Raw genomic sequence first — 21,341 nt, forward strand, 5'->3', positions numbered from 1 at the left:
AATTGAAGCTAAATACTCCCCTTTGAAAGTCACAAAATAAATAGCCTTTGCATAAGCCTTTTTTTGTTGTGGTTATTTGTATGTATTTCAAGGGGAAGTATTGTTTCAGCTGCTTAAAGTCAAATATGTTCTTGCCTTTTTATTTAAAACTGAAGGATGGTAGTTCATTTTTGTCATTTTAGTATAGCTGGAACCCAGCCTGTAACATCCCCAATTCATTTTCCACGCTACTGATGATGGTGAGAGCAACTCATTCATTCAGAAAGGAGATGAATAATAAATTGTAAATGATGCTTTTAGCTATTTACATGTTTGCACAGAAGTTATATATTCATCTAAATCTCCATGAATTTTTTTTCATAACAAGCTTAAGGGCTACCTCTTGTATCTGTAAAAATTGATGCCCAGCATGTAACTGTCCCAATTTCCCTAGCCATGATTTCTGCAACTGGTCCCTGAGTTTTAGGACAAAATCGTGCTAAAACCCCATTGCACAATTTCAGGTTGACCTTACAGTTGAGTCCCAGGTCTGATGAGTTGTTTTGACTATTGCTCCTATCTGAAGGTTTTATGCATTCCATACACCATCCTTTTTTCCTGCTGTAGTATTCTATGAAACAGCATTTGCTGTGTGATTTCTGGTCACAGAAAACACTGATACTCAGTCTCCTGTTATCAGACTTTGTATCTACTTTGAAGACCCTTTCTGTAAGCTCACTCCAACTGGGAACATCTGTATTTCTTAAACTGGTGGAATAAGAGGAGACAATCATGTCTTCTGGAGAGCACTCTACTCCTTAAAGCCAGTTCTGAGGCCTGTTCCCAGTCCCAAGTCATTACTTTGCCACCAGCATTACTGTGGTTTTGCCCAGGCTTGTATATCACAGTGGAAGCACTGCCCTTCCAGTTTCCATTCACCAGCAAGATGCTCTTCAGTAAAGAGTTGTTGCCAGGATTCAGTGCCTCCTGCTGACTTCAGATTTGCTGCATTCAAACAGAGATCAAAAGCTTGGCAAATTTTAACCCTTTTCAGGATTTTTTTTTTGTATGGTACAGTAAACACTCCTGGAAAACTTAAATCTGTTTTTTTGAAAAGTCACCATGCTTACAGGCCTAGCAGATAGCATGATGAAAAGGGTTTTGAAGTCAGAATAATGATGCTAGCCATTTAATATTGATGGTGCTGGATATCATTCTGAGGGCTGCCAAAGTGTTTCTACCTTCTTGCCTTGCCTTTCTGCTGATTTTGGAGTGTTGATGAACCCACAAAAAATGTTGTGTAATGGTGCAAACTCTGTAGTAGTCTGGGCATCTGGCCAGCATGTGCACTGTTTCAGCTTCTTATTATGGGAATTCTCTCTTCATGATTATGTGTGCAAGGTAAACCAGTTCTTTCTAGAATTGCCCTCATTTGTTTTTATTGATTTTAAGATTGGTAGCATTCATCTTATCATGCTTTCTGTAAATGGATTTGGTTATGTTCAAAGGTTTTAGTGTGTGCTAGAAGTCAGCCTGAGAAAAGCCCGACCTCTTGTTAACCTCCAATAGCCTTTGTGTATCCTGAAGTTATTTCACATTGGCTCAAGCCATCTGCTGTCATAAAAGAAGTCTTTTCCTTGTCCTTTGGATCTGTTGAGATTTATCATTACCTAGTTTGTAATATCCACTGTAGAAAGCCACCCTGAACCTGACCCCACAAAGAGGAGGTACCTAGGCATTGGTACTCTTAATGCTGAACTCTTAGTTTCTGGGGATCTGTTGCTCTGCTTCTCATACAGGACTGTGAATGAGACACCAGGAATGTTTAAAATGTAAATCTGTCAGTGTGTCAGAAAAAAAAATAAACTCGGGGAACTTCGTTTTACATCCTTGCCTTTCATAGGTTAGTGGTTTTTTTTTTTTCTTCCATCAAACTGCCTTAGAACTACTTCCTCATATTTTGTAGCTATGACTCTTCTTCCTACCACTGATATTTACCAGAAATGGTCAACAAATGAACAGAAGACAGTTTTTGTTTCAGACTACAAAAACTGCAGGAAGTAAAATGAAAGCTTGTTTAGAACATTAATATCCTGAAGTGTCTAAGCCATTCTCTCCCTTTTGCTGTGAAAATACTGTGGTGTGATACTGCTGCTGCCTCTGGAGGCAGGAGAACAGCTTGTTCTTTGGCTCTTGCCTTTACTGAAAGTATTTTGGGTCATCTGGCATCTGTGAGGCTGCAGCAGTCAGCTTCAAAAAATATTAAAGGTTGAATACGACGTATAGCTTATGGCATTTAGGAACTGCAGGGTTACCTCCTGTTTCATGTGGCCATGTGGCTTAAAACAAACAAACCTTCTGCTCTGTAAATTTATAAAACACTCATTTATTACACAAATATTGATCATGATAAAACCACTTCTTGGTCAAATACTAAAGGACCAATTTTAAAATTCACATTTCCCTGGCTTTCTGATGATGAATGTCACTGATCATTTTCTTCCTATCAGACCTAATAACTGTTCACTTTTGGATTCCATTTCTTTTAGTAATTAGCATATCTTAGCTAATGATCAAGCAAGTGCTTCCCCTACTGTGCACAGAACATCTGTACCAGCGATTCCCATTGTTGCTTCTGTTTGATATTGCACAGATCTCAACAAGTCTTCAAAGTCATTTGCGGAACCTCAAAGCTCTTATCTTTTAACTTGATGCTCTGCATTTTTCAGAATTGGGAGTGAATTTTCACTGCATGATTGCCTAACTTTGTATTTCTTACAATTAATGTCTTTGTTGCTAATATTTTCTAGTGCCACTGCAGCCTAATTGTTTTCCTCATATTTGAAAATTGGTTTTACTTTATAAACTGAATTTATTTATTTTTTTTCTTAATCATTCTAGCATTTCTTGGGCAGATTCTCTTTTACCTATGATCATAGTAAGCCCTGAAAATGAGCTTCTGTTTCCTTCCTTGCATCTGCCTTGCTTGAGGAGAGACTCTGGTGACAAATGCCACTGATGCAGTATCTTCAGGCTTCTGCAGAAAGTCTTGCTCTTTACACAACTCTCTCTAAGTGGTCTATTGCCACTGTATACAAAAATCTTAATTTGTATCTGGACTCGCTGAAAATACGCCTCTCTAGAAATCCATTTACAGTATGTTTCTTCACCATTCTTCTATTTTAGACTCTCCCCAAAACTTTCTTCAAGTGTAATGCATGAAACAATGTCTCACCAGCAATGGAGAGTGAAACAGTTCCCTCCCTGCATCTTATATCCAAAACATCTGTGCTAATAGTTCTTATTTTCCTCATTTCCAATAGGTTTCCATATTAATTTTACACCTAGATTACTTTCTAAAGGCCCCAGCTACACCAATATGACTTCTTGAATGTTGCTTTCCAGTTTATTCTCTCTGATTATAAAAAAAGCTTATGTGGGTGGTTTCATTTGGTTAGATATGCTGCAGCTTTTCGTGTTTGGATTAAGAAGTGGACTCACTTCCAAAGAAAGAATAATTAGGTGAACAGTTTTCTCAACCTAGAAAAGAAATTAATTATAAGAGAGAATATGATAAAGATTTATAAAAGCACGCGTAGAATTGACAAAGTGAATAGTGGACAATCATTCAGTCTTTCACAGCATGAGAACACATGAGCATCAGTTGAGACTAGTAACACTTCCAAAACAAAACAAATATTTCTTTAACTAGAGTTGGACTGTAGAACTCAGTGTCATACCACACTGCTACTTGTGAAATACAGGTTCAAAGAACAATGAAACAAATTCATAAAAAAAAAGTTCCCAACTGGCTATTGGCTCCAAAATCCTCAGGTGCCAAAAAACATTGGAGCATTTACAAGAAACATCTCAGTAGCGATCTTATTTATTCCCAAGGCATTTTGATTTCTGGGTCATTCTGAGAGACTGTACAAGACCAAATGGAATTTCAACAGTGTGGCTTTTATTAGGACATATATTAAGTAATTAATTTTCAATTACATACAACTAGAAAATTTAATTTAATTTTCATTACATTTGGGCATTGCAAACAGATATGAAAAATAGGTATTTGAGCAGAAGGCAAAATATGACAAGCTTTTCTTATAAGACTTATTTGAATGAAATCAGCTGAATGAAATCACTCTGTTTTAATGGTTTTTAACTGAACAGAGTGAGCAGCTCAGGGGATCCAGTTTTGGATTCGCTCCAGGCACAAAGCCGTAAAAATGATGTGGTCTCAGGGGCCTGAATCCAACATGCACCCAAGCAGGCATGTACACAAAAGAGGAGCCAAACAGGAGTGAAAGAGGATATGTACAGCCTGATCTGGGCTCTCTGCTGGTTAATATGGAAAGCTTGTTCTGTGGCATTTCCTATGCAAATACAAAGAGTGCTTTGAAAGTCTGAGCTTTTTTATTTGCTGCAGGTGCCAGACAACGCAGAGCAATTTAACTTAGGAGCTTTATTTCTGAAGTTATTAGTGGTAAGCTGGTGTCAGTTAAATAGTATCACATTTTAGCAAATTATTTTGCATGAAATACAAGTGGGCCTTTGTCATGATCCAGTTACTGAGGAAGATTTTAAAAATCAGATGAGGGCAAACTTTTTTTTTTTCTGAATTCCTAGTAATTATTTGCCAGTATTAGATATGCAGCCCTGCCCCTCACCTAATACTGAATGGCACCTGGCACTGATAGGCAGGTTGCATGTGAATAGAAAAACTCTAATGAATCTTACAGAAAAAACATTGTGGATGAGGTAAACCTGACCTGGATCTCATCCTAAAGCTGCCCTGTTTATGGTTTCTCCAGCTGCTGCTTCAATGGTATAAATGTCATGTGTGGTATCTGTGTTGTTTTGGTACCAAGAATGGTTTGTAAGTCCTGTAGAAATGCTTGTCCACTGGCTGCAAACTGAGGGACTGGGAATGTCTGCTGGAGTTGATAACAATGGAGGTGAGAAGTGCAGGCCTAAAAAGTTTCTCTCTTTCCTTCGCTTATAGTTGACAGATAGATTTCAGAGCAGGATGGTGATTTCTGGCTGTTAAATTACAAGCCTTTTTGCACAAACCAAAAGATGCCAGGGTCATTTAACTGAGCCCAGTATACATCTGTGGAGATTTCCAAAAGGGTATTTAGACATGTGACTATGCAATGGTAGAAGAACAAAATGTCATGCCTGCAACTTCTAGTGACTGGCATTGCAAATAAACCTCCTTAGGTGACCATCATCCACACACTGTCAGCACAGGGAATTCTCAAGTACAATACTCAAGGATTTATAGTTTTGTGTTCAGAAATGCATGTCTAACTGAAACTTTTGAGAAATTTAAAGTAGATGCTGCTTTTCAGGGATTATGGCCTCTTGCAGCTTAAACTGATGTATCTCTTCGTCTCTGGCTTAGACTATCCATTTGTGTTCTTCCAAGTAAAATTTATGGGGTTTTATTTTCTTTTCTTTCATGGATGATGAATTTTTTTAGGATTTTTTGGCTGACCAGGTGGAGAATATATTAGTATGAATTTTTTCTGAGAGGGATAATTGCATTGTAGTTACAATATAAGCACATTTTAAAAAAGAACAAGGAGCAGGTTTAATATTGCTCTTTAAAAACAACAAGAATAAATTTGATCAGTGGTTACAGGAAGCTATTTCAGATTTTGACATTTGGTCGTTTGGTATTTAGCATCAGCTTTAGAGGTTAGAATGTACTGAAAGAAACTGGCCAGTGGAGAACTATCAGTGGAAGGTTTTTTGCCTCATACAGACCCATCTGCCCATCCAGCTCCCATTTACACAATGGAAGCATGTAAGATTTCAACTCTACGAGTTGCACTGCTAACATAAAAGCTTGGGAGGACTTGGTGAAACTGTTGCCTAAAAGACTCAGGGAGAAAAAACTCCAGAGCAGTTTAAGTAGGTGTTAAAATAAGGGAAGGTTTTAATGAAGCCTCTCAGGCTCTGAAAATACAAGCCACATGCGCGCCCCCTGACCCAGGTGTTACAATTTTTATAATTGTGTCCATCTAACCCCTGTTCATCCCCCCCCCCGGCCTTTGCCCTGTTCCACCCACCGACCTGCCCCTCGGGAATTGAGTCTGGGGGAGTTTTGGCACCCCCTCTTCCTCATCTTCATCTTCTTTGGAGTACTTACAGTTCTTGGAGCTTTCCAAAGTCCTGGGTTTGAAGGTTGCTTTGCCTGGGTGATATCTTGTTGTCCAGGCAAGGGTGCAGATGTTCTTAAACAGAATGAAGGCCTACCTTGAAAAAGAAGACTAAATATGCTACTGGAATTTAGGGGGAATTGATAGGGAATGCGGTAATAGGGTTGGGTATATGTAACTACTGTTCTAAAGGGTGAGGGACATACAGTTACATTTAAAACCCACATTCACTACATAACTACTTCTAAAACCTATAAAAATTAAAAAATCAAAAAATGAAAAAAACCCTGAGACAACAAAACCCTTGGTGAAACACTTGCCTTTAGACTATGGGTGCACTACCAGTAATCCAGGTGGGAATAAAAGTCTGCCATTCAGAACTGCCCACTATGCCAAAATGGTGTACGATATAAATTTCACCACTTTCTGCTAGAATTCAAATGAGCATAAATAACTTGTCCCTAGTTTCACAAGATAGAAATGGGAGAAGTCCTTTGGAGAATTTTCTGTGCTTGAAAGACAGCAAAGCCAGAAAATAACTCCACAGTCCCCTCCTTCCTAGCTGAGAATGATTCCCTGAAATATTTCAGGAAGAGAATGTATCAATACATGTTCTTTACTCCATTTGCTGCTTCTAGAGAATTTCTTTTAACTCTTTTGCAAAAATTCGCTTTCAAAGTCTGTATGGTATGTGTCTCTGAAGTAGCCAGAGCTGCAATTTCTCTAACTCACTCTATCAGGGGACAGATATTATATGCTACTTATTTTATTCATCTTACACTTGATGTAATTCAAGAGCACTTTCTTGTAACCTTTGAGAGAAGATTACTTCAAAAAGAAAAATAAATGGTGGGAAAGCTCTTTTATTCATTCATCTACTGCATGTTCCCTGCCTGAAGTTCTTTGTGCAACAGTGGTGAGTGGCAGTGCTTGTGAGCCTGAGCAGACAGGAGTTCGTATATTGTTCCTATGAGATCAAGCCTCTAAAAGAGCTGAGCTTACCCTCATTTGAGACTTTGTCTCTTCTAAGGCCAGGTTGTGCCAAACCCTTAACATTTAAACCTTATAATTAAACATTACAATAAGGATATCTTTCAGAACTGCAGATGTATGAGATGCAGGGTTTGGGAGCTGGAGAAAGGTGCCTTTTGGGGTAGTTTTAGTTTCCCTGTGTACATATGGCTTGTAATCATATTTCTTTGCAACGATAAGGCATCATAATTAGCTTTTATAAACAAAGTCTTAACCTAGAACATAGATTAAAAAAAGAGATGGAGTGTTTCAAAGTTCACGGTAAGTTTGCAAAACTTGGCAACACTGTCAAGAACTCAAGTTGATCATCCAAAATCAGAAATCACGTAGCAAATTCTTGACCTTGGTCACTTTGTGGTGCATGCTGAACTTGTCTTGTTTTACTCATAATATAAATACCTGCTTATCACTGCTGTTGGGTTTTTTTTCCTTTTTTTGTTTTTCAGCAACAGTTGGCCAAGAATATAAAATTTGGGCAGCCTCCACAAATGACAGTTTCTGCGAGGACAATGGGGGAAGCAAACACTAGTATAGAAGAGGATGTGTTGCTCAGCAGCCCCATGGAGATTGAGACTCAGCAGGTCACAGTGATCTCAGGCAGTGGTAATAAAGTAAGCACTTTAAATTGATGTGTCCATGGCATTATAGCAGTACTAAAGCAGTAAAATTCACTGGGCAATAGCAGATGTCTCCAGTGAGGCACAGCAGAACTCACTGGGCTGTTTCATGTGGGAGGGTTCTCTCAGCTCGTCCTTCTTGGACTGATGGGAAGCATGCTCTTGGCATCTTGATCCAGATCACACAGATCTACTGGTTTGTGTGTTTGCTCTGAACTTCTAGCAATGTAGACATCATTTGCAGTGTAGCTAGAAGACAGGAGAATTTTCTGAGACAGAAAATATCTTGAAATATGGCCTTCCGAGCAAGGGAAGTTGCTCACAGCATCAAATGGCAAAAAGGAAAATCATTGCAAAATGAGAGGGGTCTGGAGCCTAAATCTGTAAAATCCTAGATCTTAGGGTAAGTATCTGTATTTCTCATGGACAGGAACCAGAGGCAAAGAAGGGGGATAAGCATTTTTTATGCTCCCTAAATCCAAATGTCCAGTATAATTCAAATAATTCTTCAAATTATTCATGAAGATTTTGATATCAGGAACTGTGGGCATTCAGGCATCCAGAAGAGTCTTGTTCAGACAGCTAAGAAACACAGTGAGTGAGGAAAGGTCTCTGGAAATCCTCTAAGGCAAGGTTGGTCCTGTGTGTCACTGTAATGCCAGCAAGGAGCGCAGGGAACAGAAGGACATCCTTCTGTGCCTGAAAGAGGCTGACTTTGTGCCTGGGAACCTTTGGAAAAGGCATGCAGCAACCCATCATGTACATGCAGCCCTTAAAATCCCGACGGGACAGCAGGGCATGAACCTCCACTCGTGTTCACTAACACTAGTGCTGGCCGTGTGAAAGGCAAAAGCAGGAAGTGTCCTCTGCAGCTCATGCCTATATTCAGCCAAACACACAGAAGGCAGATCTATGGGCATGGTGGCCAAAATTCTTCATCAGTGTTTAAGAGGCAACATAGCTTCTCTGTGACCACTTCCTTCGTGGCTGTGGTCAGATCTATCAGGGAGCCAGGCATTTAGGTAGGACTTGCACACTCACACCTCTCTCTCGGCAGTCTGGAAGGATAAAAATGAAGCCAAGGTAAGGTATATTTTTTCTGCTTCACAAATACTCCCTTCTGAAGCAATCAGTTAAGGTGAATCAAGAGCATCCTGTGTGCCTCAGCATAAAATGCGCAGGTGGGCCCATGGATAGGTTTTGGCTATTTACCCCATGTACCCTGGTACTAGGTGCAAGTCTGTGTTTGAGACCAACATAGATTCTCTTCAGACAGCCTTCCTGATGGGTCCTGTAGGAGACACTAATGTCACCTTGTGACCTCCAGCTTGAAGGAGACAATAGCTCAAGCACTAAAAAAACACTACAGTATTTTTGTGTAGTAAGGAGGGAGAAATTCAATCCTTACCATCTACTCTTTTAAATATTACATTTTAAAACCAAAATGACCTCCCCTTTGCATAATTCTTTTTCTAAATACTGAAGGAGCAAACATCCCTACTCAGAGACAATTGTAGACACAACCAAACCAACTCTATGTGCGTAGTGTCAGTCAGAGCACTTGGTACTTTCCTTTTGTTTCTGCACACTACTCGTTACCTGTGTTATCAGAGATAATCAGGGAAATTAGGGAAGCATGGCAGTTTCCCTAATTTCTGCTCTCGTCTCTTCTGTTGGCCTTGTAACTCCTCGGTGTGTCTGTCTGCATAGGTCCTGAGGGATGGGGTGGCTTATGTCAAGAATTGGTGGCCAGGACCACATAATGTTGGTCTACTTTGAACAGGTTTCCTGTGATACTTCGTGATTTCTGATTTTCCTGTCTGAGTAACTTGGATCAATAGCAAGAGTTCTGGGTTTAATTTAACCTGTATTTGTGAAGCTGATTTTTTAGGTTTCATAATAACAATCAGGTGTGCCTGGTGTAATGGGATCCCAACATTCATTAGGTTATGAAGTAATACTGTGATAGAATGATTAAAACCAATGTTTCTGGGTGTCATCAATGCTGCTTCAACCTCTGTGCCTTAAAAATTCCCTGCTGTGAATGGCTTGGAGAGGGACAGTAGCTGAAGAGTTCGAGTACTCCAGGCTTGCATCACTCTGTAGGGACAGTTAGCTCTGTAAGAAGAGGATTTGTCAAGCACATGGAGTTGAAACTCCTTGCAGCAGAGATAATGCCTAATCAGGTTACTATATTTTTTCCTTTTGCGTAGGTCAGAAGACAATAAAGTTGTAAGACCTGACCAAAATCCTACAAAACTGTACTCTTTGTTTTGGAACCTGTTTACCTTGTTAAGAAAGCCTGAGCGTTTTACCTTTTGTAGTGTTTTGTAGCAGTAACTGCCTCTGTGTAGACAGCAATGATTCAAGGAGTAGCAAAGAGAAACTCATAGCATGTAGGAACAAGAATTGTTTATCCATCAGTCCTGCAGTGATAGGAAACAGGGTAAAAATCCTATCCTAATATGCATGATTTCACAACTCCTTTGAATCATATTTATTAGATCCTTTATATTTTAATACATGTCTGTGGTAATCTTCTTTTCTAGTGCACTGACACACCAGATTTCTTGAGAATGCTAAATTTGCCTGGAACAGGACATGAAGTGGAAGAAAAGGTAAAAAAAACTCTTATACTTGGTTTGCACTGAGTTACATTCTGGTTTGAAATAGCAGAAACCTGACGATTGCTGCTTTTGGACATATTCCATTGCTTCATTGATCACCCAAGATTTTGTAAATGTTGTGCAGTTTTGGGGCTAGTACATAAGCAATAACTAAGATTGAGAAATCTGTAGGAACTGATTGCAGGAAACAGCAGGACTCTGTCTCTGCCAGTCTTGCAGCATTCCTACATTTGATGTATTAATCACAGTCATAATTTTCATAAGTACTTCTACTACTTTGTTATGCCTGCATGTAATTCAATAAGCATATGCAAAATGTTCCTTCAGCTTTTAAGTGATTGGTTCCATGATTATCATGTGTTTAACCTCAGAAGATTACAGAGCTGTCTTGAAAACAATGTATGTGATTTTCTTTCCTTACAGAAGATGTTTTCTCCCTTCTATTTTTTTTTCTGTTTTTTTTTTTTTTCCATTTGGATTATGCCAAATACAAGTCTTGGGATGATAGCTTGGTGACTTATGGGGGAGACTGATGACAGGCTCATGCTTACACACCTAGACATACAGTTCCACTGTATTTATTCATGAGAGGAATCTCACTGAATCACTTTGCTTATATTTGCACTTTTGGAACCCAAGTATTTTGAAGGGCACGAGAAAAAAAGCACCTGTCAAAGTCAATGTTGTCTTATTTTATATTTTGCTATTTGGTGCTTGCTTGGACAACTCCATATGACTGTGGAGGGAAGGTTTTCTGCAGGCACTATGCCAGTCTGCCATCCCATACTGCAGTCATCTCCCATGCAGATAATGCAGTTCTGTACCTGTTCTGTTATAATGCTTAGATAAGTCAATCTGATTTCCTTTTGCCTAAAGTGTTTAATCTAAATTATTTAAAGATGTAAATCTTTTTTTCACAGTAAGCAAACTTTAAAATGTCCCAGTGTTTGATATTGCTTAAAACCTTGCCTGTGCCCTTCCCATTCCCAATAAGCTCAGAGTGGTGCTAAACTGTGAAAATACTTCAATTAGAATGGTATAAGTAATCTTAATGTGACAACTGTAAAAATGTGTAGTACTGAAAATGGGAAAATATTACAGCTGTAACTTTCATGTCCAAAGTTTGTGATTTGTATAATTGAAAACCAGGGTTTCAAATCTTTTCTGCTAATAACTCTTTGAATTCAAAACTCCAAAGGTGTGCATGTGTGTGCATGCATGCATATTGTTAATTTGTTTATTTATTTATTTTATGGAACAAATAGCTTAATAACAGTTTCTTGTGTTTGTGATACAAACAGGTCACTCCAGTCAAATCAACTCGGCCAAAAAGACAATTTTCCTGTTCTGGTACAATTGAAACAATCAATTTGGATTCAGTTCCCCAGGCTGTTGCTCGTCTAGACAACAGTGCAGCTAAGCACAAGCTGTCAGTGAAGCCAAAAAAGCAGAGGGTATCAGGAAAGCACAAGAGACTAACAAAGGTATTAAATCACTGGCCAAACAGCAAGATGAGGGGTATTACTTTTGAAGCTGGGTAAAATAACCATAACTGAGTGCACCAGGAGCTATAGACATAGGATTGTTATTAACTTAAGATGCGATTTACACTGTTACTTGAAGTCAAGAGAGACCTACAGCTGAAACATGAGCTGGAGAGAAGATGCAAAGAAGTTATAATATTGCCAGTTGAGACAAAGACTACTTAAACCTGAAGTAATTCCACCAGGATTTTACACTGGGAGAGCTTTCTGAGTCTAGTTTTTCTAGTAAAAATTTTACATCATAGAGGCCTGAAGATATCTACCACTGTTAATGCAGCTCTGATACAGGCAATTAGTAGTGCAAAACTTGGTTGGGAAAAAATTAGATTCTCTAAAACTGATGTTGGTTCTGACAGGGAAAATATCCTTGTCCTATAGGGAAGAATAAGACTTAATTAATGTAGCTCTTGCACAGCTATAGAGTGAATTATCAAATTCTAGCTTTGTACAATTACTGCACATTTCTTGTTTTTTATCCTGACATCTTACTAGTGCTTGTAAATGGGACAAGACTACTAAACTACACAGGGTTCAGGAGAGGCCACTGTCCTTTCTTCCGCACCACTGTATTTGCGTTTATCACTCTTGCAATGAAGACATTAAATTTAAACCTCTTGTTTATACAGAATGGTTAAGTGGAGCCAAATGATGGCTCAAAAAATGATAGCTAGACAGGACATTAGCTGAGCAGTTTTCCTCAAGGGAAGTGCTGGGAAGTGCTGTTCAGGTACAGCTCATCAGACCACGTTGCTACAGAGACAAGGACTAAGCTGTGAAGAAGATCCGCAGTTTGTTGCTGGTATTGCACCCACATGCCAGGGCTGCTGGGTAGGCATGGAGAACCAGTCAGTGATGATCACAGAACAGTGCAATACTCCTGGGGAGCTCTAGGTTGGCTGTCCATGCATGTTCCCACGGTTCCTGCAATAGTACTGGAGTCTCAGCACAGCTAATGAGGAAGATATCCTGGCTCAGGATTTGTGAAAAGCAGCAAATTGTGTTTCCCTGAGCAGTGTTCTTTCCTGGCTACCATTGCAGAGCTCATCTCTGCAGGCAACAACTTCTGTCTCTGCAAGTAAGAGATAGATTTGCCATGAAAGAACTGGCAAAACAATGCCCTTAAGCAGGCATTAATTGTTTCAGGCTTAAAGGGTGGAGTTCTAAGTAGTAGAACAGGCTTAGGAAACTTGTGCTCTATTCCTTGGACTTCTGTAAATTTGAAAGGTCAGGTCTCAGTGTACACCAAATGGTGATTCAATATTTAGCATTATACTGTTATCACTGTTGGGATGTTTTCTTTCTTTTAAAGGCTCTCATCGAAATAGGTGAGAGACATGGGATCTATGATGATGTGATTCATAAATTGGGGTGGGTGTGTTTGCTCTGGATCTAAATCACTGTTCAGAAAAAAGTGGTTTGCATTTGCAACTCTTTGATCACTATAAAGAATAACAAGCCAATAGGCAATATTCAGTAACTTCAAACATGTCTTTTAATTTTAGGGATCACAAAGTTTAACAATAACAGAATTTGAGCCAGAGGACCTGGAAACTCAGCTGTATGAAGACATATATCCAGGTTATAATGGACACTTCATAGCAGACAAGCTAATCCAGGGCAGAAATGAGCAGAAGCAGCTTCAGCTTGCAGAGGAAAAAAGAATTGAAGATCACTGGGGGATCCTTGAGGCTGAAAGGATAAGACAGATTGTAGAAATGGATGAACAAAGAGAAATGGAAGAAAAAAGGTGCCAAGAACTTGAACAGATGCGCAAAGAACAGGAGAAAAGGTGTTGTGAAGAAGAGAGGAGGCAGTATCTCCTTGAGAGAGAGATATCTTTGGAAACAGAAGAGCAAACATGCTATAAAGAGGAGAGAAGACTGATAGAGACTGAAAAGAGGCAAGAGCTGGAGAAGATGAGGTGTCAGGAACTCGAGAAGCAAAGGCAGAAGGAGTTGGAGGAGCAACAAAGTCAAGAGCTGGAGGTGCAAAAGCTCAAGGAACAAGAAGAGCAACAGAGACAAGAGCTGGAGGTGCAAAAGCTCAAGGAACAGGAGGAGCAACAGAGACAAGAGCTGGAGGTGCCAAAGCTCAAGGAACAGGAGGAGCAACAGAGACAAGAGCTGGAGGTGCAAAAGCTCAGGGAACAGGAGGAGCAACAGAGACAAGAGCTGGAGGTGCAAAAGCTCAGGGAACAGGAGGAGCAACAGAGACAAGAGCTGGAGGTGCAGAAGCTCAAGGAACGGGAGGAGCAACAGAGACGAGAGCTGGAGGTGCGGAAGCTCAAGGAACAAGAAGAGCAAAAGAGACAAGAGCTGGAGGACCAGAGGTGTAGGGAACGGGAGGAACATCAGAGACAAGAGCTAGATGAACGGAAGCACTGGGAACAGGAGGAGCAGAGACATAAGGAATTGGAGGAGCAGAGACATAAGGAATTGGAGGAGCAGAGACATAAGGAATTGGAGGAGCAGAGGCATCAGGAATTGGAGGAGCAGAGGTATCAGGAATGGGAAGAGAAGAAGTGCAAAGAGCTGGAGGAGAAGCAGAGACAAGAGGTGAAGGAGCAGAAGAGGATAGCGCTGGAAGAATTAGGGCAACACAGGACTGAAAAAGAGTGTCAAGAGGAAGAAGAAAGAAATTGGCTGGAGGAACCAAAAGTACTCAAGGAACAAAATAAGGAAGAAATACAGAGAGGAGACCTAGAAGAGAAAGAGCTTCAAGTCACTGAAATAAAACTGAAGGAGAAAGAACCTGAGAGCCTCAAACAAGAGAAAAAACAGGAGGAACAAAGGCATTTGAAGGAGAAAGGAGAAAAGACAGATAAGGAACAACCCCAGCAAGTAATAGACAAGAAAAAGAAACGGGAAGAGCAGAGGAAACACAAGCTCACAAAACAAATGCACATGGAAAGTTCAGAGGGTGTGCCACAAGATGAACTGAAGCAGCAGAAGGAACAAAATGGACAAGAATGGAATGAGCTGAAAGAGCAGAAGACAGACACAGAAGGACAAAATCTTCAGCAAACCCAAGAAATATCCTCGGAACAGCCACAAGACAAGGATCAGTTCTGTTCCGGAGGGGCTGATAGGCATCCAACAGAGGAGAAGCTCCAAGAAGGATCAAGAGCCCAAAATCTCAAACAGCCAGAAAAAGGGAATAAAACAGCAGAAGAAATGCTAGCCCAGAAACTGAAGAGAGATGTTGAAGCTCAGGAGCAAAAGCGCATAGGGGAAGAACTTCGGTGGCAAGAGGTAGATGAAAGACAAACTGCATCCAGACCCTTCACATTTCAAGTGTCTTCTGGAGATAAACAGATCATATTTCAGAAAGTAAATCTGAGTCCTGTCACACCCACCAAAGGAACAGGACTCTCTTCTCCATCTGTCAAAGACTGTAGGGTGCACACCATCAGTAAGGGCTCTCACACCCTCCCGTCATCTGCGTGTGTACCCCACACAGCTATTTTGGTTACTGGAGCACAGCTGTGTGGCACAGCAGTTAACCTGAACCAGATTAAGGACACGGCTTGCAAATCATTACTTGGCTTAACAGAAGAGAGGAAAAATGTGGAAATTCCTTCACCAGAGAAGTCCCAGAAAAAAAAACAGGATCCCAAACCTAGCAGCAGTAAAATTAAACACGCTCAAGAGACATTGAACAACCAGGCCGTACTAGCTGAGTGGGCCTCTATTCGCTCCAGAATACTGAAGAATGCAGAAAACAACAAATATAATGAGAGAGACCGAGTAAGTGTCTGCAGGCACAGTGATGACTGGACACCCCGAGGACGGGGTGCTCCCCATGGTAATTTAAGGAAAACCCTTTCTGCAAATGCAAAGTTCTCAATAACACCAGCATGGCAGAAATTTTCAGAAGTTTCAAGAATCAGTTCAGACCCTGAGAATGTAAGTGTGGCAAAAGGTAATGTGGGGAGAAACACTGGCTCATCTGCTGATTTGAAGGAGGATGTGGCTACCACTTTTAAGGACAATTTAGTTGAAAAGGCTAAGGAGAAAGTGGAAACCCATAGTGAAGTGACAGACAATACAGAAGGCTGTAAATTTGCAAAAGATCTTCCATCTTTTCTTGTTCCAAGTTTTCCTCATTCTCCAGGTAAAGAATTACCTAAGCCAGAACTTCCCAGTGCTCTGGAAAATCAGCAAAATAACAGCACAAAAAAAGCAGATAAACCGTCACCAAATGGAGAAGAAAATGTTTCTCCTTTTGGGATAAAGTTACGAAGGACAAACTACTCTTTACGTTTCCATTATGATCAACAGGCAGAGCAAAGGAAAAAGAAAAGATACAGTGCAGGAGACAGTTTTGACGGTGTGCCTGACCCACTCACCTCAACAGAAGGTGAGAAAGAATCCGCTGTTTTTGCTCCACAAGAGAGTACATCCCCTGACATGGGGAGAGCAAATGTCCCCGGTAATTTAAAAGACTCTTCAATTACTGTGACTGAGTTTTCACAGCCAGTGGGCACACCAGCGATCCCACCAGCGACTGGCCAGAGCGCTTTATCTGCTCATGAGAAACCAGCATGCAAGTCAGTGGTCCCACAGAAACCTGCTATAGCTCCAAAGCCCACCAGCCAAACCCCACCATCATCTCCTCTCTCTAAAATGAACAGATCAAACCTATCTGAAATGCTGGGGCAAAGGGTGGCTAAAGCTGAATCAGATGGTGGCTGGAGAAAAGAAGACAGAGCAAATGCAGTGCAGCTCACACCATCCGATGAGTACAAAAATGAAGAGGAAGAAATCAAAGAAAAGAAGTCATTTTTCCCATCTCTAAGTATTCCATGGAGAGAAAAAAATGACAAAAAGCCTGAGCCATTGAAGAAAGGTATGTATTTTTCAAAGCATATTTAGCTATTGCTTGCACTTCCAAAATGAGATGTTTAAGGTCCAGAGGAAGATGTTTGGTCTTAAGCTATATTTTTTACCTGGTGTGCTATTTGTGGAGGACCATTACTTTGCTTAGGGTTGTCTGAATGAGTGGGAATTCCTATCCTCACAGTTTAATTCAGAAATGCACAAACTCAGTGTGACTGGTGCAACCTGCTTAAGAAAGTTAATTTCAGGGAGGTAACAGAAGTGTGTGAGTGTGTTTTCCTCGTAGAGGTGTTACCTGGTTAGTCAGGGGATGGGCTCTGTGGTCCACACGTAATGGTGTCAGCAGAGCAGGGGGTGTAATTTTTAAAATTTACACTCTATTGTTTCTATTTTTTAGGGAATTGTTATCTAGTTTTAAAAATACTAAGGTTTAGGTCCTCTTATCCTGGACAAATTCTCTATCTAATCCAGCATAGCTGAGCATAGGAGTCTGCATTTCAGAGCTACTCTTCAGTAGTAGAAACAATTACAGTAGTCATAATGACTCTTTAAAGAAAGGCTGAAAGTAGTAATCTGTACAAGGAAGAAAATCATCCTTTCAGCATAAGGACACCCAAAAGAGAAAGGCAGGAATTCAGCATTTCATTGGGAAATCCTAATTTTTTTTTCATTCTTGAATTTTGCAAGCATCAGGACATGTCTAAAATCATCTCTCAGTGGAACTGCTGCCTTTTTTTTTTTTTCAATTTTTTACACTTTCTCTTTTGACTTCCATTTTTGTAAAATGTGGATTTATGGAAACTAGTTGGAGGCACAGCTGCTGGATGGGAGAGCAGGTTCTGGGCCAGCCAGTTCTGTGCTCACTGAGCTCTGCAGAAGCACCTTTGCAACCCAGTGCTGCTCCCTGACACTCACAGTTCTATACTGGGTGCTAGCTCCAAATCCACTCAGAGTACAGAAAGTCAAATGCTCAAGTGCCAATTTAAAAAAAAAAATAAGTTTTTATAACAGAGGCTGAATTTACAGCAGTACATAATTTTAGTCCCCTGAAGTTCAGACATTCTTCTTCCCTTAATTATGGCTGAAAAACCAGGGAACTGCAGTATGTATTTGTATTCCTTTTATCAGTTATAAACAATCAAGGTAAAGACATCACTTTCACCAAATATCCCACACAGTGCAAATATTTGTAGTAAATAAGGCTGTAAGTCTGGAGTAGGCTTTTTCACAAAAAAAAAAAAAAAAAAGACATTTTAACAGCTGTATGAGTGTGTCAAATTAGGTCTTATTCCTGAGGCATAAAATCTTTTTCAGCATTCTCCATGCAGTCCACAAGGGTCTGTGACTGACCTGACATTCAATGGACTTAGCTCCAGTGTTTCCACAAGGTACAGAAGTTTTCTTGAAACAAGAGATGTGCATTACTCAGTCAATTCTTGTCATGTTTTCTTTCAGAAAAGCCTGTCCTCCAGAGCAGGCACTCTTTAGATGGCTCTAAATTGATGGAAAAAGTGGAAACTTCACAACCGCTTTGGATTACATTGGCACTGCAAAAGCAAAAGGGATTTCGTGAGCAGCAAGCCACAAGGGAAGAGAGGAGACAAGCTAGAGAGGCAAAGCAAGCAGAGAAGTTGGCTAAAGAAAATGTAAGCAATCTTTAGGAACCTGCTTATTAACAATACTGATACCATGATTATAACTGTTAGCTAATTTTCTTATGCAGAGCATTTTTTTAATGCTTTGTTTGTAAGATTTAATAAAAGCTAAAATGACAATGAGTAAAAAGTAGTCTGAAAGTCTGGAGTTTGCTTTTGCAAAACCAAGACCTCCAGGAAAAAATACTTCGCAACAGTGTGACAATTTTACTGTAAACTTCGATGATATCTGGTGGTAGTTAATGGCAATCATAAGCAAAACCACTGTGCAGGTGATGGAACAGAAAAATTGTGTGCAATGTGTTCTTTTAGAGCTTGAGCAAATAAGATGTTAACCTTTAATGCTTGGGGATAACAGTTGGAATACACCTTTATAGGTGAATATTAGCAAGTCTGAATTTCTTTTTATTGTTACATGTATTATTTGGATAAAATACAGACAAATGAAAGAAATGGACAATCGTGATACATCCAAATGCCTTAAGCAGGCACTGAATTCAAGTATCACTTCTTTCCTATTCTCCAAATAGTTATTTACTCTCCTTGTTAGTAAGGAAAGCATTTCCACTTACAGTACCAGTGTGATGCTACACAAACAGTGACGCTGTATATAGATATCACGGATGGTAAACAGGGAGATTACATGGATAACTAAATATATTTTGATGTCTGTTATGAGACCCAGATTTCTGATGGATACATGCCCAACCACTGATATAGACAACTGGTAGAAGAAAACCAGTGTGTGTGAAGTTGCCTGCAGATGCACAGTGTGTTTCAGTGCTGTATTTAATGGGCAGGGCTGGCTCAAACTGTTCAGTATTTTGACTGAAGTGACAACATGACAAATTTAACTTTGTGGTGGTTTTTTTTAGTCTCTAATAACTGTTGGTTCTAGAAGTATCAGAGTGTTGTGATCCTTTGCCAAAAAGGAAGGTTAAAGAAAGGCCAGGTGGTGAATGAAAGAACCAAGTGTGTCATCTCGAACTTGTAGCCATTACGTGACAGACTGTTTCTCATTTAGCAGTTTTCCTTCTCTGTTCTAGGCTGCTGTAAGTAATCAGTCAGATAATAAAAGTAGCAGCAGCAAAACGAGCACACTGCAGAAATCTACAACTCAAGAAGGGGAGAAGAAAACTGAGACTGCTGTGTCAAGACTAGAAAGAAGGGAGCAGCTAAAAAAGTCAAACACCCTTCCAACATCTGTGACAGGTACAGTGAGAGATTCAGATTCACTCTAGAAATATTGCACTTCAGAAATGGTATTGCATGTTTTGGACAAAGTGAACACATTACTTTTTTTCTCCTTATATAGTACCCCTAGAATTACAAATGAATTTGCTTTCGGCATAGAACAACACAACTTGTCCCTGTCTGATATGCTGGCCAGTATGCTGGAAATACATAATTTTAACAGGTTTTCAGCAGGTTCCCCAGTTATTAAGGCTGCACTACTGCAGTTCCTTAGAATTGCCCCAGTTCAAGTCAACAAAATTAGGCTGTCTCCCCAAGCCATATCCAACAGTATTTTTGGAACATGACTAATGCACATTAGAGGGATCAGATTTACTATAAATCGAAATTGCAGTACTGTTTTGCCTTTAGGTTGGGGGTTAGCACAGAAGTGGAATGATATTTAACTTCTACAAAATGTATTTGTGTAGGAAATGAAGCATGTTGTGTTCTCGCACCTCCCAGTTTGTAAAGGAGAAATATTCACCCCACAATATTGGAAATGAGTATTTCCATTTCACTGAAAAATGCAAAAATTAATCAGTTCAGTTGAAGCTAGCCTGTTACCAGTCAAATATTTGGTATGGAAGGTTGGAATCAGAACCTACTGCTTTATCTGTCACTTCAGTTAAGCTGAAAAAATTCCATACTCAAAAGGTTTTGGAGAAGAGTACAGATAGGTGTTGAAGAAACCTTTTTACAAGTTGCACAGTAAATATCATAGGCTTCTTTGAAAGTAAATACATGTATAAGTTGCATCTAGTCAGTACCACTCCAAGCCAGGAACTATGGAATGCAACTTTTGAAAGCAATGAGGTGATTCATTTAACTGATTTGTAACAGTAAAGGCTAAACCAGTGCTGCTCCTACACTACAGACCGTCCCAAGCTGAACAACCCCTATGCATGTCTATATTCAGTTGTTCAGCAGCTGGATGTTCACACTGCAGCTGCACACCAGAGCAGATACCCCTGAGAATTTGCAACATCTTGGGTTGGATTAGAAGGCCTTTAAAAGTCCCTTCCAACTCAAACCGTCTCACATAGATTGCCCAAAATTTTCATGCTTTACAGCATTTTACGTGTGCCTTACAGCATTCCTGTCAACCTGTAACAGGGCTCTATTGCAACTCTACTCCAAAAGATTCAGCAGTGTGATGTTATGCTGTACATGGTCAATTCTAGCAGAAATCAAACTCCAGCAGAACAGATGATGCCAAATTAGACCAAAGAAGGGGCAAACCCCAATTATCCAGGATCAGTCTGTCTGCACTAGAATGAGAGTTCAGGGGGAAACTGAGGAGGAATTACCAACTGTCAGTCACCTGAAGTGAAATAACTCTATTGGCCCTAAAGGGAACAGTGACTGGATTTCCCTGTGATTACTGGCTACATTTGGAGCCAGGCAGCCATTAGCAACTACACAAATATCTATATACAAGTATTTGTTTATTATGGATGACAAGACCAATTTGGGTTTCCCACATTAGAAGAGCATTTAAGACAGAATACCAGCCTAGGACATGTTTAAAATGAGTTTGTTGAGTTCTCCTTTAAGGACATTAAAAACACCCAAAACTTAAAAGAAGGTGTATTTCAGACTTGCACTTGAGTCTTGTACAACAGGAACTGATAAGAGTATCTAACCTT

General features: G+C 39.9%; 1 protein-coding gene across 9 annotated transcripts in view; it reads left to right on the top strand.

Annotated features, from left to right (window-relative positions):
* Positions 1–21,341, top strand: part of KIAA1211 (KIAA1211 ortholog) — a 126,777-nt gene that overhangs the window by 101,270 nt on the left and 4,166 nt on the right. For 5 of the 9 annotated variants that reach the window (XM_027636246.1, XM_027636247.1, XM_027636238.1 and 2 more), the window contains 6 exons: positions 7,625–7,789; positions 10,345–10,413; positions 11,724–11,906; positions 13,469–16,814; positions 18,260–18,450; positions 19,506–19,671. In XM_027636246.1, coding sequence (XP_027492047.1) covers positions 7,625–7,789; positions 10,345–10,413; positions 11,724–11,906; positions 13,469–16,814; positions 18,260–18,450; positions 19,506–19,671 — 4,120 coding nt within the window. The remainder of the gene's footprint in view (positions 1–7,624; positions 7,790–10,344; positions 10,414–11,723; positions 11,907–13,468; positions 16,815–18,259; positions 18,451–19,505; positions 19,672–21,341) is intronic. The other 4 variants (XM_027636244.1, XM_027636243.1, XM_027636241.1 and 1 more) reach the window with 4 other exon arrangements.

This window comes from Corapipo altera, unplaced genomic scaffold (genome assembly GCF_003945725.1).
Source record: "Corapipo altera isolate COAL_440 unplaced genomic scaffold, ASM394572v1 22b, whole genome shotgun sequence".
Classification (NCBI taxonomy): domain Eukaryota; kingdom Metazoa; phylum Chordata; class Aves; order Passeriformes; family Pipridae; genus Corapipo; species Corapipo altera.